A 15,263-nucleotide genomic window follows, 5' to 3' on the forward strand; every position below is an offset into this window, starting at 1 on the left:
CCAGCACATCTCCATCTGAGGGCACTTCACTGGTTTAAGTAAGTGAGTATAGTATTAAATTTCATTTTGTTGTGGTGGTAGGAGATTTAATTTTGCATAGGTAGGAGTGTATTTTGCATAGGAGTGTATTTATGGTACCAATCACTTTGCCTTTCTCTGTCCATATTATTATTAATATTATTATTGCAATTATTTTAAACAAGTTGGAACAAATATGGGCTGCTCAAAAGTGAAACACTCCTCCCAGTCTGGAGTTTCGTCTAATCCTCCTCATTAGAATTGTAAGGGATGGGGGAAGATAGCAGTCCTGCAGCAAAGACAGGCACACAGGCTTTCTCAGAGGATTTATTGCCCAGAGAAGACATTATTTTATATTGTGAAGTGGCACTTAAGCCGCCAGTTCTTGACTGTGAAAACTGCTTTTCCTGGGCAATGCTCTTTAAGGAAAAACTTCTTCAGTCCAGTGATTGGTGACTGAGGGAACCGTGGAGCACAGAGGATTGGGCGGGATCTTGGCTCCTAATAATGCCTTCTTATCCAATGAAAAGCATTTCCTATTGAGACCCCCAAGAGTTCCCCAGGCCCTCCGCTCAGGCCCGGACTTTGGGCCTTTTCTTGTGTCTCGGTTGTAAAGGCATGCCAGCTACAGCATTCGAGAGGGCCGTTCTTTAACAAAAGGAAAGAGATAAATGTAAATAAGCTCACATTTTCAGAAGGAGCAGTTTGCTGTAAGAAGCTTCAGCAGCCAGAGTCTGCTACTTTGGGCTGGGATAAACTTTCCCTGTAAAAAATAGTAATAGATCAAAATATGCACTTCTAAAGTGCGAGTTTCCCGTTTACATGTTTATTACCTAATTGTCTACAGGCATGAGCACACTCTGTCATCTAGCACACTCTTTCTTGGGGTAAGTCTCTTTGAGAAAGATTTGATTCGGGCGTTTGGGGGTGGGGGATGGCGTAACAAACTTCAGTGGAAGCACTGAGGCTTTGAGGGTTTGGGGAAAGAAATTAGATTTCAACTCTGAAGTGCTGAACAGGGATCTTCATGTTGAATGGTTACAAAAGAGGATTTCTATTGTTTTGGCAATAATACTGTTTTAGTGGAAGATATACAATATTTTCAGGCTTTTTCATGTTAACACAGTTGTCCTAAAAAGCTGATTTAAAATCACAGAGTAAAGCAATTTATAAATTTCTTTGGCTAGCTTTATATTTCTTTGGTTTGCAATTGATTGTGAGCTAATGTGGCTTCTATTATGATGAGGTTTCTTCTAGTAAAACTATACAGCAGCATGCCTTTGATGCCTAATTGATTTGTGGAGAATGTGACATTTGCTTTATTAAATAATTCATGAATAATCCATAAAGGAAGAAATAGTTTAATGGAAACTAATTCTGGCATAAATGGAATTTGCTCTTATATGTGAAATTAATTACCATTTTCCAAACAAATGCAATAATGTGACATTTAAAATTCTCTTCTTGTATATCCTGAATATTTTTAAGATTTTTCTTTTTACTTACATGATTTTGTTGAATTGATATTGTATTTTAGTTACTTTGTTTTAGGAAATTGAGCACTGTAATTTATTATTCCACTATGGAAAGGACCAGGCAAATTCTAAGATTAGAATATTTCAGAGCTTAGTTGGGTTGTTCACTTTGCCACCTTACCAAATTATACCAACTTTCTTTTTCCTTAGCTAATATGAAGAAGACAGCAATAATAACCTAAGCTCCAAATTATTCAGTGGCTTTGAAACATTTATTTTTCAGAACAGAATTTCAAATAACATATCTCATCGACATAGACTGTAAATTATTTTGCCTTGTCACAGATGAAATGTGCTCTTGCTGAAAAAGATGAGTTCAGCTAATACACTTGATGGCTGCTATACTCTAAAGCATCTCCTGCTAATCGGAGATGCAAATGAAAACCTTATTGGAACAAGCAGACCAGCCTTTCACAAAAGTTAAAAAGAGGACTAGGAATATGACTTACAGAGATAGGCTAAGTTTAGCTAAAGCTTAATTTATTCAATTCCATCTGACAGAAACTGTAATGAAAATTGTTGCCCTTACTGTGGTGTGGTCAAAGATAAATTGTGTAGTTGCCTTTTTTCTGTCTATATGGTCATTGTGTACTCTTGGCCTTTTTAAGGGAGAGGAGAAAGCTTAATGTACTTCTGAATATTAGTACTAAAAATTGGTAGCTTAATAGGAATTCACCTACCATTGGTTATCCAGTCCCACTTTTAGTAGATAAATGATTGGTTATTAGAGCAAAGCATAGGATAGGTAGTTTACTGATTCCTTATAGTTATGTTCTAAAGTATTTCAATAACCTTATATTTTGAGGAGAGAGGTGACTGGGGAACAGGTAGAATAGGTCAAGGATTAAGACCTAGACAATTAGAGCTGATATGAGCATGAGGAAAGAAGAGGAGGAAAATGAGGGTATCAGGGAGACTTTACCATATAAATGCCAGCTTGATCTGTGATTCTTAGGTTCTGATAAAAATTAATAATATTTACTTCTGGTGTTAAATCTAAACTATATATAGTAATGGATGTTGACTAGACTTACCTTGATGATCATTTCACAATGCATACAAATATCAATCAAATCATCATTATAATATATACTTTAAACTAATAACATGTCAATTATACCTCAATTAAAAATAAAATAAATTAGCAGTAGTTTTACTGAGTCTAATAAAAATTAATTCCCCTTATCTCAGACTTTGAGGGATTAAATTTTTTTTTTTTGCGGTGACAAATGGGAACAGGTGAAAACAACTGATAGGAGGGAATAGCCAGTAAAGTCACACTGCCATGACGCCAGTTGAAGGCTGCTAATAATCAAGGCAAAGATGGAGGAAAATGAGAAACCGAGGACCAGAAGGGGACTGTGACTTGGTCTCACACAGTTAGCTAGTGATGGGGCTGGATGTGGCTACATTGAATTAATACCAAATATGAAAACTTCTAGGTATTTGAATTTCTTAGTTTTCTTTGATTCTAAACAAAAAGAAGTTTTTTATTTATAATCTGTGTCAATTGTGAAAGCCATAAAAGAAATGTTAATGGTTCTTTCTTTAAGATAAACCAATAAAATAATATTAATTTCTTTCCAGGAATACTGGTCTCTGGAGGAGTGTGAAAATCAATTCTCCTTAATGTTAAGGTGATCTCAAATATATTTAAAATTGTCTCATGATTTTATTTTTAAGTTTTGATTCCTTTAGATTAGAGAAAATTTATTTCCGGAGAGTTCAAGCATAGCAGTCTACTTTGTTTTGTTTAGGCCACCTTCAGAAGGGAGTGAAATGTGATGATAGTATAAGTTTGCCACTTTACAGGTAGTAACTGCTACTTGTAAGAATACTATTGCAGAATATTTCTGGTTCTATACAGTTATTTTAGGTAGAATTGTGATTTGAAGATGTTACAGACAAGCTATATTAGGTTGGCCTAGGACATTCTAGTAGAGGCAGTGGTAACTGTCAGTATGCTAATATCCAGTAATTGAAGATTTGCTCATATGACTACAGTTCAGAGAAGGAAGAAATCCAGCTGGACTAGGGATGCAGGTTAGAGACAAGGCAGTAAGGTATCCACATGTTGTTCCAGTCTTCTTTTCTCTTCCCCTATGAAGGCTTCTGCTCAATAGTAATAGTCATTGCCAGGGAAAAAGAAAGGAGAAAAACAACAACAACAAAACCCAAAGAACCAATACAACTTCAATCAAAATAAAGGAATCTCCTTTGTTCAATTATTTTTAATATAAAGTAATCTGAGTAAACTCCAGAAAATAGTGAAGGACAGGGGAGCCCGGCATGCTGTAGTCCATGGTGTCACAAAGAGTCAGACACATCTTAGTGACTGAATAACAACAACAAAAACAATTACCTTATAAAGTGGAAGAAGTATTTTATGCCTTTTGTCACTAGTTATCCTTAAATGATTATAAGTTACATAAACTCATGGACATTGTGTGTGTTAATATAACTAATAAAATATGACATAGAAGTAACAAGTTTCGAAAATAAAATGTTATCAGCAACTCTGTAATAATGAAACCAAAAGCATTTATATACCATTTTTAAATGTGTTGGCTCTCATTTACTCTGATTTATGTCATATAATTGGAGAAGGCAATGGCAACCCACTCCAGTACTCTTGCCTGGAAAATCCCATGGACAGAGGAGCCCAGTAGGCTGTAGTCCATGGCATTGCAAAGAGTCAGAACGACTGAGAGACTTCACTTTCACTTTTCATTTTCATGCATTGGAGAAGGAAATGGCAACCCACTCCAGTGTTCTTGCCTGGAGAATCCCGGGGATGGCGGAGCCTGGTGGGCTGCCATCTATGGGGTTGCACAGAGTCAGACACGACTGAAGCGACTTAGCAGCAGCAGCATATCATATAATCATTTTTTTTACCTTATGATTTTGGTATACATTTTATTGAAAAATTCTCTCCATGACATGCTATTGTGATCATTTCTATTTCACAGCATCCATTGGAGGAAATCTCTAACCACAGTACCTCCAGAAAGTTCATTGATCAACCAAGTCTTGGATAAAATTAGTGCCAGAATTTGGTTTGAACTAATGTGGTGAGTACCACTGTCCTGGTAATAACTCTCTCTAAAATTCTTAATTTTATTCTCCAACTTTTTTTCTAGCCAGTGTTTCCAGTTTATTACAGATTATACGATTTAAAAAATCCAGAATGTATGGAAGAGTTTCATTTGTTTATTGTAATCCAGGCAGATTTGGGGTGGAAAAATATTGATTCTTTGGTTTAAGCCTTCTCTGCCACTGGTATATACCTTTAGCAATGGGAGGCATGACTTTTGTTCACATTATCAGGATCAGTATTCAAGTATATCAGATGAATTGATATGCAAATTGGTAACTAATTTACTTGTTCAAATATGAGAAATAAATTCAGATTCCTAGCTGGCATTTATGAACCTCATAGGATTTGGAAATAGGTTCTTTTAAGAATACCTAAAAATTTCCTCAAAATGTCTGGGGCTTCTGCTAAGACCAGATATTAAGTTTCAAGACTCTAGACAATTTCATAATATTAGGTTGAACAATTTATCTACAGTTGTCTTACTCTATATCTTACTGATAAGGAAAATTCTGCTTTAGTAGGAATGATGAGGTCTTTGACCCCATCATGTTGAGCACTATATCACATTATTTTTCAAATGTTAGACTGTGTTTTCAGATGAAGGGTTAGTGAGAGACTAGAATAATTTTTTGGTGAAAAAAAATTAAGTTAATCACTAAGGATAGAACTGCTCAGATTAGGATATATGTCAATGTCCTGCTCATTTCAAATAAAGCAGGAGGACAAAACAGTCATAACAATCTTAGTGTGAACCAAATTTAACATAAAGAGATTTCTTCAAAAGGATATTTCTTAAATAAACAATAAATAAGGATAAAAAATAAATGAGGCTTATTAATCTAAACATTTGACACAGAGAGAGGCTTGTTTGAGATAAGACCTGATATAGATGAATTTCTCAGCTCAGTTATGGAGTGAAACATTTACCAATGGTTTCCTCCATATGTAATTTTATATGGCTAGATTGTGTTTTGAAAACTATTATGAAACAGTAACCAGTGCACAGAAACATCATTTGGAACCATGTGTTTGATTGTGACCTGTGCTTGTGACTTGGCCTAGAAGATTTCCTTAAGGAGTCTTCTCTGTTAGCAGCCACTCATCTGAGGAATGGCAATCTGGATATATTCCCTATTACTCCAGTGGGATAGTTTTAATCTATATTTTTGCAACATTTTTGTATTTTTTAGTTTGTGTCACTGCTAAATATTTATAGACAAAGACCCAATAAGTTTCAGCTTCCTCTGAAAACTATTGTGGCAGTGTTCCTAAGCTTCGACCAGAGTAGAAAGAGGAAATGACTCTGGGGATCAGAAGCACTCTGATCTGACCCAAGCTCATTAAAAAGGGAGCCAAGTAAGGAAAATTGAGTATTCTCTTCCTTTAAGGCCTTGTCTCCTTGAATTTTGGATTGTCTTCTGTAAGGAACAAAAGCAAGTCAGCCTTTCTGGGCTACTGGGAATATGCCAGAAATTAGACCCTTGTTTTCAATATATCATCTGAAAATTTAGCACTTAGTAAAGTGATTTAGATATTCATCTTTACAGGAAAAAAGGGCTAACTCTACTTCCTCCAGTAGCCCCAAAGACCCCAAGCATGTTATATTTCATTATCATTAGAAATTTTTTATAAAGGAAAAACATTGTGAACACTACTGTGAACTGTCTGAACTGGCTCCATATGTGTAGGTCAAAGTTAAAAAATTCATGAAGGTCAGATTTCTTTTTGGCTAACCTCCAGGTGACTTGCTTCCTGCTTGTTGTCACTGAAAATACATCCACTCAGCACTCTGAACCCCTAGGTGATTAATTTAGAATAATTGGCTGTAAAGGTCCTCACAAGATAATAGTCTAATGCTACTTGCAGTCAAAGATGTAATTAACTGTGTCAGTCTAATTTTTGTTTCTTCTTCATCTCATCTGAAGGTCAAGTGTTGGCCCTTTGCCTCCATTCAGTATACAGTATGTTAGCCATTTAGGAAAATCTAGTGGTTAAAAAAACACTGTTTATTTCAGCAGAAAGAAAGGAAAGCCAGTCAGAAAAGAGATCTTGTTTCTCTTTTTCATTGATTTTTTTCTTCAGAATTAGTTTTAAGAGTCAAATGCCTCTCTGAGTTTTTTTAACCATAGCTCAGTGGGAAGATATTCTTTTTGGTACACACTCCTGTATTTTCCTGTTATGATAAAAATGTGTAGTTAAGGTTGAAATTCAAGGGAAGATTTCTGAAGTAGAGTGTTAGGAGGTGTTAGGAGAAAGATGTGTTACTAATATGAAGTTCAGCATACCAAGAAAGACAGAGACATAGGTGTCCAGCTGTGCTAGATGAAGGGGAATGAAGAAACTCCTGTAATATTTCTTTGTGGTTAGGACTGAATGCTGGGCAAGCTCATAAAGCTACTCACAAACCCTATTGAATCTTCCTAGCCTCAGCTGTGAGGCTCAGAGGTAATGTTTATACAAGGAAGAGAAACTGTATAGCCAAGTTACAGAGCTAACCAATGTCTGAATCAGAAATAGAACTCCTTGCTTCCAGTGCTATGTTAAATCCCAGCACCACACCCTCTCTGCCAGACAGCAAAAGGTGCTGTGTGTTTGAGCAAGGGAAAGCTGTGAATAGGGCCTTAGTGACAGTTTTCCCATGCTCTCTCTTCAGGATTGGGACTCTAATGCTTTATTGTCTTTGGTCCTTTCTCTCCCACAGAATTTGGTTATGCAAAGCAGAAGAACAGAAGTGCCAGGCATTTGCAGACTGTTTGCTGTGGATATAGTATATATGTTCTGAGAGATATAAAACTGAATAGAAAACTGGGGAGCAAAGCTCAGCTATTTGAAACATGCCATTTTGGGAAGTACATAATAATACAGAGCCAGTGAGCTAGAAGTATACTCTGTAAGGGGATCACCAGTGGGCAGACTGGAGGGACTCTGAGCAAATATGGAAAGTCTTCTATTATGAAAGCATTTTCCAAATAAAATTTATTGACAGTACTTATTGTAGAAGGCAAATACAAGCAGATCATAGTGAGTGAGGATTGATTTTAATATTAGGGGTTTTTCAGTCCCATAATTTCTTTAGATTATGTGATTATGTTAGAGGGATATTTTTGACTATTTTGATTTCTTTCAGCAATAAAAAAAAAATAAAATAAAACTTCCAGACTAATGGGTAGCATGCTGGGTGTAAAATAGTATGTAATGTGGTTTAAGCAGTTGAGAAGTTGCCATTGTTTTCATTTCTGCCACCCCCTTGGTGAAGCAATCTGTAGAAATTTAGATTTACAGCTCTCAAAGTGAGGTTTGAACCACATTGACTGAGATTTCCCTGCCTTTTTGTTTTTCTTTTTCAGATTAGATTCATTGACCTTAAGCAGTCGTTGTGTACTGTTTTTTTTTTCTGAGAAAAATGGAAGAAGTCAGATGAAGCAAGGTAGAGAGGATGGAATTAGAGGAATTATCTTCCTAGCCCTTAATACAAATTAGATGGAAATAGTGACCTCTCTCCAGCAAGGTCTTCTTTTTTGTGTGTTTTATTCTTCCTTTTCTCTCAATTCTATTTTTCTTTCTCTGCTACTTTCTATGCTATCTTCTCTTCTGCTCTCCCCATCTATTTTTATTTCTTCCTTGTCTGGCTTTTTTTTCCTCCTGGACCTTACTCTGTCAAGATTCTTACTATACCCTGCTTTCATATATCAAGGTCACTTCTGGCAAAAGTTGAGCTGGCTTTTGAGTTGAGCCATTTCATATGAGATGAAATGGCCAAGAAGGAATATGATCTTACAGAAGTGTCAGACTCAGGGAAGACACACCATAAAGCTCATGAAATGAGAATTCAGAAACAGCACACTTCCAATTTTAACTTTAAACTTTAGCTATTAAAAATGCCAACACTTCCTTTGCACTCTGTTTTCTCCAAAGTCAGCTCTCATTGTAGGCACTACAGTGAGTGAATGTTTTTTTTTTTTTTTTTTACTCTCTCAAATCATGGTCTCTTCCTTCAGGCCAAACACTGGTTGAAGTGACTTAAGACCTCTATATCTCTGGCAGGTTCCTCCTGCCACTCCCTTTTCTGTTATATATGAGGCCCTGTGACCTGTTCCAGGAGTTGGAAAGAAAGAGTTACATAAGGGGGAATCAATTCAGAGAAATGGCTTTCACATTTTAAAATATAATCATGTGCAAACTCATTACTGGGTATGTCAGGAACAAAGACCACTTTCACTCCATATCCTCTTCATTGAAAAGAATTCATTCAGCTACAACTCATTCATAGTGCATTATAGAGCATTCAGAAGACAGCCTTCCAATGGCAGCTGTTGACCTAGGAGCATGTTAGTAAGATTTCTATATGTACCTTTGAACGATATTGGTTCAGATATCCAACAAAGATAATTAGTCAGTGACCTCCACACGTACAAGAATGGCTGTTCAACTCAATTCATTTGTATTTAGCCAGAAAAGGCTTTATTGACCTGGCCCATTTTAAAAGCTAAAAGCATGAATGTAACTCATGGAATGGGCAGTGGGAGAGGGAGTAGGACAATATCCAAGGCTCAGGGTATGGCATGAAAGAACCTTGATAAGGACCACAATCTAAAGGAGAGAAACACTGCAATTGTCATTTGAATTCTCTCTATATAAAGGCATTGTAATGGAGTGAAAAAAGTTTCAGCCAGAAGTTTTAATGCACTGAGGAATTCCTGTTCTCTGAACCTGTATTTTAGAAGAAAAGGTGAATCAACATTTTAATTCAGGAGTTTAGTTGTAACTTTTAAAAGAGGTTTTCCTGGAGGTCCCATATCCACCTTTAGTCTTGTGCAGTAGAACTAATACTCAACAATGAAGTTTAGTAATACCAGAGAGTAGACAATTTAATTTAGAGAAGCTTAATAATCCTCTGGTTAGGAATTTAAAAAGAACACCTGAATTCTGGTTCTTACTATGCCATTTACATGTTCTTCCAATTCTGACATTATTGTATTTCTAAATTATACAAGGCTCAGTTTCTGCTTCTGCAACATGGTGTTAAATTCCTGCCTTGCCTATCTTATGGTGTTCTTGTGGGAATCAAATAAAACATGTTTTAGAAGTTAAAAAATTATACAAATTTCCAAGTATTAGCATTGTTTTAACTATCAGAGCCTCCATATCCCTACCCCTGCTAGCCTAGGGCTCCCAAGGAACAAATACCTTATTCCTGTGAATTGCAATGCTACAGTATTTTGCTTACTGTCTTGAGTGTGGTCCCTCCTGTTCCCGCAAGATACTCTTGTAGTACCATTTAACATATGGTAGGTATTCAAAAGGTACTTGTTAAACTGAACTGAATGTGCATGTTATTTCCAGTCTGTGTGAACAGAATATCTTTTACTCCACAAAAATGGATGGAAGGTAGATCTGATGACTCATTTAATCTTATTTCCCATAGGAGGAAAACATTTCCTACCAGCCTTTAGTCTCAGAGTGCTGAACCCTGCAGTCTGCAGGCCTCCTGAATAAAAGTCCATGGGTGACAGAAGATTCATTGACTTCCAATTCCAAGATTTAAATTCAAACCTCAGACCCAGGTTGGGCAATGCTACTGCCAATAATACTTGCATTGTTGATGATTCCTTCAAGTATAATCTGAATGGTGCTGTCTACAGTGTTGTATTCATCCTGGGTTTGATAACCAACAGTGCATCTCTGTTCGTCTTCTGCTTCCGCATGAAAATGAGAAGTGAGACAGCTATTTTCATCACCAATCTGGCCCTCTCTGATTTGCTCTTTGTCTGCACTCTACCTTTCAAAATATTTTACAATTTCAACCGCCACTGGCCTTTTGGTGATACCCTCTGCAAGATCTCTGGGACTGCATTCCTAACCAACATCTATGGGAGCATGCTCTTCCTTACCTGTATTAGCGTGGATCGTTTCCTGGCCATTGTCTATCCCTTCCGATCCCGTACCATTAGGACCAGGAGGAATTCTGCCATTGTATGTGCTGGAGTCTGGATCCTAGTCCTCAGTGGTGGTATTTCAGCCTCTTTATTCTCCACCACTAATGTCAACAATGCAACCACCACCTGCTTTGAGGGCTTCTCCAAACGTGTATGGAAGACATATCTGTCCAAGATAACCATATTTATTGAAGTTGTTGGTTTTATCATTCCTTTGATACTGAATGTCTCTTGCTCTTCTGTGGTGCTAAAAACCCTCCGTAAGCCTGCTACATTGTCTCAAATTGGGACTAATAAGAAAAAAGTGCTGAAGATGATCACAGTGCATATGGCAGTCTTTGTGGTATGCTTTGTACCCTATAACTCTGTTCTCTTCCTGTATGCCCTGGTGCGCTCCCAAGCCATTACCAATTGCTTGTTGGAAAGATTTGCAAAGATTATGTATCCAATCACCTTGTGCCTTGCAACTCTAAACTGTTGCTTTGACCCTTTCATCTATTACTTCACCCTTGAGTCCTTTCAGAAGTCCTTCTATATCAATACCCATATCAAGATGGAGTCTCTGTTTAAGACTGAAACACCTCTGACCACAAAGCCTTCCCTTCCAGCTATTCAAGAGGAAGCTAGCGATCAAACAACACATAATGGTGGTGAATTAATGCTAGAATCCACCTTCTAGGTACAAGAAGTCCCTTTAGGTCCAGATATAGTTTCTTCTATGACTTTCCTATGCTTTGAATAAAAAATTTGAAGCTAATGATATTGAGAATAGATTAATGTACTGAATATAGTCAGATACATTTATTTGAATGTTTATTGTAATACATATATTGTTTTGTTCGATAATTATAGGTCACATCTAATTACAACAGCCAGAAGGAATTGCCAAACTCTTCTTCTGGGTTGGAAATTCATTGTACCACATTATATAAGTCAACAGTAGCCTTGACTTCAGTGATATAGAGTTTACTTAAAAACTTTGAAAAAATATATTTCCATTCCAATATTTGGTAATTAGTTTGGGCCTATAAATATAGAACAAATTCAGGTATTTTTTTTTTAAACAACCTTTTGTGTTACTACTGATATATACTAGTCTTTTTTTGCTTTTTGAATTGTCATTGAGTTTATTTTAGTACAAGAACATACTTTAGTTTAACATTATTAATAAAAAAGTATCAAATTTAAAAAAGTTAGTAAAATGTATTGTATATATTTTAAAAGCAGAAACATAAATTGTGTTTGTATAAATATTGCTGGGAAGAAATGGAAAATTTCTGGATTTACATATTTGCAGTTACCAGCAGTGTCAGCTTTTAAAAACTTTTCCTTTTTTATACTATATTAAATTTCTTATATGGAATGTCAAATCCAGAAAGCTGCTAAATATGTGCCCAAAACAGGGCAAAATGGAAAATCACATAAAACAACAAATGTTCATAAAAAACTAAGAGAAATTAACATTTTCTCTAAGAATTTTCAATTATTTTTCTTTTGGGAGACTAATTTTTATAAATATTCCATATGTGAAATTTTGAAGCTCAGTGCAACCATAAAGCTTCTGCATTTGTGCCCAGGTCAGAAGCAAATTGAAAAAAAAAAGGGACAAAAGTATAACAAAAATATAATAATAAAACAAAAAACTTTCTTAAAACTTGCATCAATCATTTTTTGAGGGAGGGAGCAGAGATCTGTAAATTACTTATGCTTTCATATTAATTTTGGAGCACAATGTAGCCAGAGAGCTGCTGAATTTGTGCCCAGGTTTGGAGCATATTGAAAAAAAAAATACATAAACCAAACTAAACCAATGCAAACAAACAAACACACACAAAAAGAAAACCTGTAAAACAATAAAAACCACAAAAATATTCCTAACACTTGCATTAATATTTTATTTATTATTTGAGTATATGTAAATTTTAAATTACTGTATTATTTGTATAAAATTTTAGAGTACAAGTAGAAATCCAGTACATTTGTGCCCAAGTCAGGACCTAATTGGTAAAAAATAAAAGCAAAATAACTCCTTAGAAAACAATAACAACAACAACACACACACACACAAAACTTAGAACTTTTCTTTTCTGAGCATTTTTAAGACTTAAAAGATACTATAACTTTCTTAAGATGCTTTGAATTAAAATGCAACTAGGAAGTTACTAAACTGGCATCTACTTCAGGAGCAATTAAAATCAATATTTAAAAGTATATACAAAGAAACTTTTTGTAACTAATTTAAACAACAAAAGCAGCAAAAACATCTTTAGAATCTCTTACCATTGATTGAATGAAGTATAGATTTAAGAATATTAAAACCTTAAAACTTCTGAACATGGTATAGCTTGAAAGATTTATGCTCAGGTAAGAAGTAGTGAAAATAAATATCCTGCATACATACTACAGACAAATACACACATAATTAAAGCACTGCAAAACAAAACCAAAATATTCTTAAAGTATGTTTTAATCAATTTTTAAAATTATTTAGAAATGTGATAATTTTAAAATGCTAAGACTTCTTAAGTAAAAATTTCAGAAACAACACATTTTGTAAGTTGCTGAACTTGCACCAGGGAGTGATTTAAAAAAGATTAAAAACCATAAAATATTGGCAAAAAATTAAAACTTTTAAAGCAATAAGCTAATTGTTAAAACTCTTATTAACCTTTGTCTTTCAGATATGTGAAGTTACTCAGTCGTGTCTGACTCTTTGTGATCCCATGGACTGTAGCCCACCAGGCTCCTCCATCCATGGAATTCTCTAGGCAAGAATACTGGAGTCGGTTGCCATTTCCTTCTCCAGGGGATCTTCCCGACCCAGGGATCGAACCCGGGTCTTCTGCATTGCAGGCAGACGCTTTACCATCTGAGCCACCAGGGAATCCCACATATATGTAGATTAAAAATACTAAAATTTTAAGATAAAAATTCATGAGCATAATGTAACTCTTAAAAACCGCTAAATCTGTGCCTGGACTAGGAACTGATTGAAAAAAAAGGCTAAAACAATAGAAAAATAATAAAACAGAATTCTTAAAATGGTATTACTTTTTCTTCACGATCTAAATTCCTAAAAATAATCAGGCATTATATTGTCTCATGAAAACAAGTTATAGATAGAATATGTAAGACATTAGATTAAGTTAGATGAAATTAGGTTAAGTTAGGTAAAGTTTGGTTGTTAGGTTATATTGTAAGATCAAATTAGTTATCAAAGTATGAATAATATTTTTGTTTCTTTTAGTATTCTTTATCTTCTGTTTCTTATAAATATAAACTATATGTGAACTTTTGTTTGTGCCCTTTACTCTCAAAATTATGAAATTTTAGGATTATTACACCAAACCATTTAATAGAATATATTAACCAAGTTGACATATATCAATAAACCAATTTCTTACTGTATAATTTCCATATTTAGTTTTGTTCACTTTTCCATATTTCAATTTATTTTAATTTCAAATTTTATAGTTAATATAGCTTGCTAATGATAAATTTTTTGTCATATTAACAATGTAACCAAACAAAATGTAATGTAAGCTAAATATAAAATTACCTTTTATTTTACATTTAAAAGCAAAAGCAATCATTCAACTGTAGCTACAACTTGGATTTTAAGTGCTTATTAAATGTAATAAAATACATTTGGATTATCTAGCAGTTATACTTCGGTCAAATATTTATTCAACTTGCCCATTTTAGTCAACTATAATTGATATACAATGTTATATTAGTTTCAGGTATGCAGAAGACCTGAATAGACATTTTTCCAAGGAAGATGGTCAACAGGCATATCACATGAAAAGATGCTCAGCATCACTAATCATCAGGGATATGCAAGTAAAATGAGATACCACCTCACATCTGTCAGAATGGCTATTATTAAAAAGACAAGAAACAACAAATGTTGGCAAGAATATGGAGAAAAGGGATCCCTGAACCTTGCCTTTATCTGTGGGCATCCAGAGACAATTTTCTTTTATCTTCCCTACATCCTTCAGAAAAGAACTTATTAAAGGATATTTGATCTCAAATCAATTCCAATACCTTGTTTTTGAAGTTGTCTGAAGACTAATGTACAGTTGCAAAAGGAAAATCCCCGGGTGACTTTTCAGGGATCAAACTGAAAGGTTAAGCTGATTTGTCCAACTTGGCTTTGATTTAATTGCAGTTTATTGCCAAGTTGATGCTTGAATCTGACTTTTCAGATTTCCTGAAATACCCTAGGATGACTGGGAGGCCTGCGGAAAGTCAGGGAGAAAAGTCATCTAACAACAGTGAGATGATTTTGGAAAGAGGTGGCTGACTGATCAATAACTAAAACAAGTGGTGGTCACAGGATAGAAGCACAGGGAATTCCTAGTCATCCTTATGCCTTCTAACTCTCAGGGAAAGCAGTGTCAGCATTTCATAAAGCACGTTGTATATTGGTTCCCCACGTGATGACAGCAAACACTGCCTTTTCTAACATCATGACCAGTATGGTCAACCCTAGGCTATGTTTAAAATTATAAGAACTTTGTCATTAGTGACCTTCTAAGCCAGATCCTCAGAAGAAATGGGGATATACCATTGGTTTCACATCCTTATTAACCATCTTCCATCTCTGTCTGTACCCCCAAAGCCCTGCAGTTTATATTTGCTATTATTTACCAAAATCTTTACCTATGTTTC

The 15,263-nt window shown here is 35.2% G+C and overlaps 1 protein-coding gene across 5 annotated transcripts; it reads left to right on the forward strand.

Moving 5' to 3' along the window:
- The first annotated feature begins 547 nt into the window (after positions 1-547).
- Positions 548-14,627, forward strand: LPAR4 (lysophosphatidic acid receptor 4). Of its 5 annotated transcripts, none has more exons than XR_015159408.1 (5): positions 551-905; positions 3,141-3,190; positions 4,523-4,624; positions 10,076-10,214; positions 14,324-14,627. XR_015159408.1 is itself a non-coding variant. In XM_086388774.1 (4 exons), exon 4 carries the CDS (start codon positions 10,153-10,155, stop codon positions 11,263-11,265), a length of 1,113 nt encoding a protein of 370 aa, XP_086244900.1. In that variant the 5' UTR covers positions 548-905; positions 3,141-3,190; positions 4,523-4,624; positions 10,076-10,152; the 3' UTR covers positions 11,266-14,246. The 5 variants fall into 5 exon arrangements, 2 of the variants coding, with proteins under 2 accessions (XP_086244900.1, XP_086244901.1); XR_015159407.1 differs by lacking the exon at positions 14,324-14,627 and adding an exon at positions 13,268-14,246; XM_086388774.1 differs by lacking the exon at positions 14,324-14,627 and having other exon boundaries at positions 548-905; positions 10,076-14,246.
- Positions 14,628-15,263: the final 636 nt, after the last annotated feature.

The sequence above is a fragment of the Bos grunniens genome, chromosome X (genome assembly GCF_055505025.1).
Source record: "Bos grunniens cultivar Pamir isolate PY7600 chromosome X, Bosgru_T2T1.0, whole genome shotgun sequence".
Lineage (NCBI taxonomy): Eukaryota > Metazoa > Chordata > Mammalia > Artiodactyla > Bovidae > Bos > Bos grunniens.

What these genes read in the sequence shown, in the direction of transcription:
- LPAR4 (XM_086388774.1), top strand. Translation starts at nt 10,153, where the DNA reads ATGGGTGACAGAAGATTCATTGACTTCCAATTCCAAGATTTAAATTCA.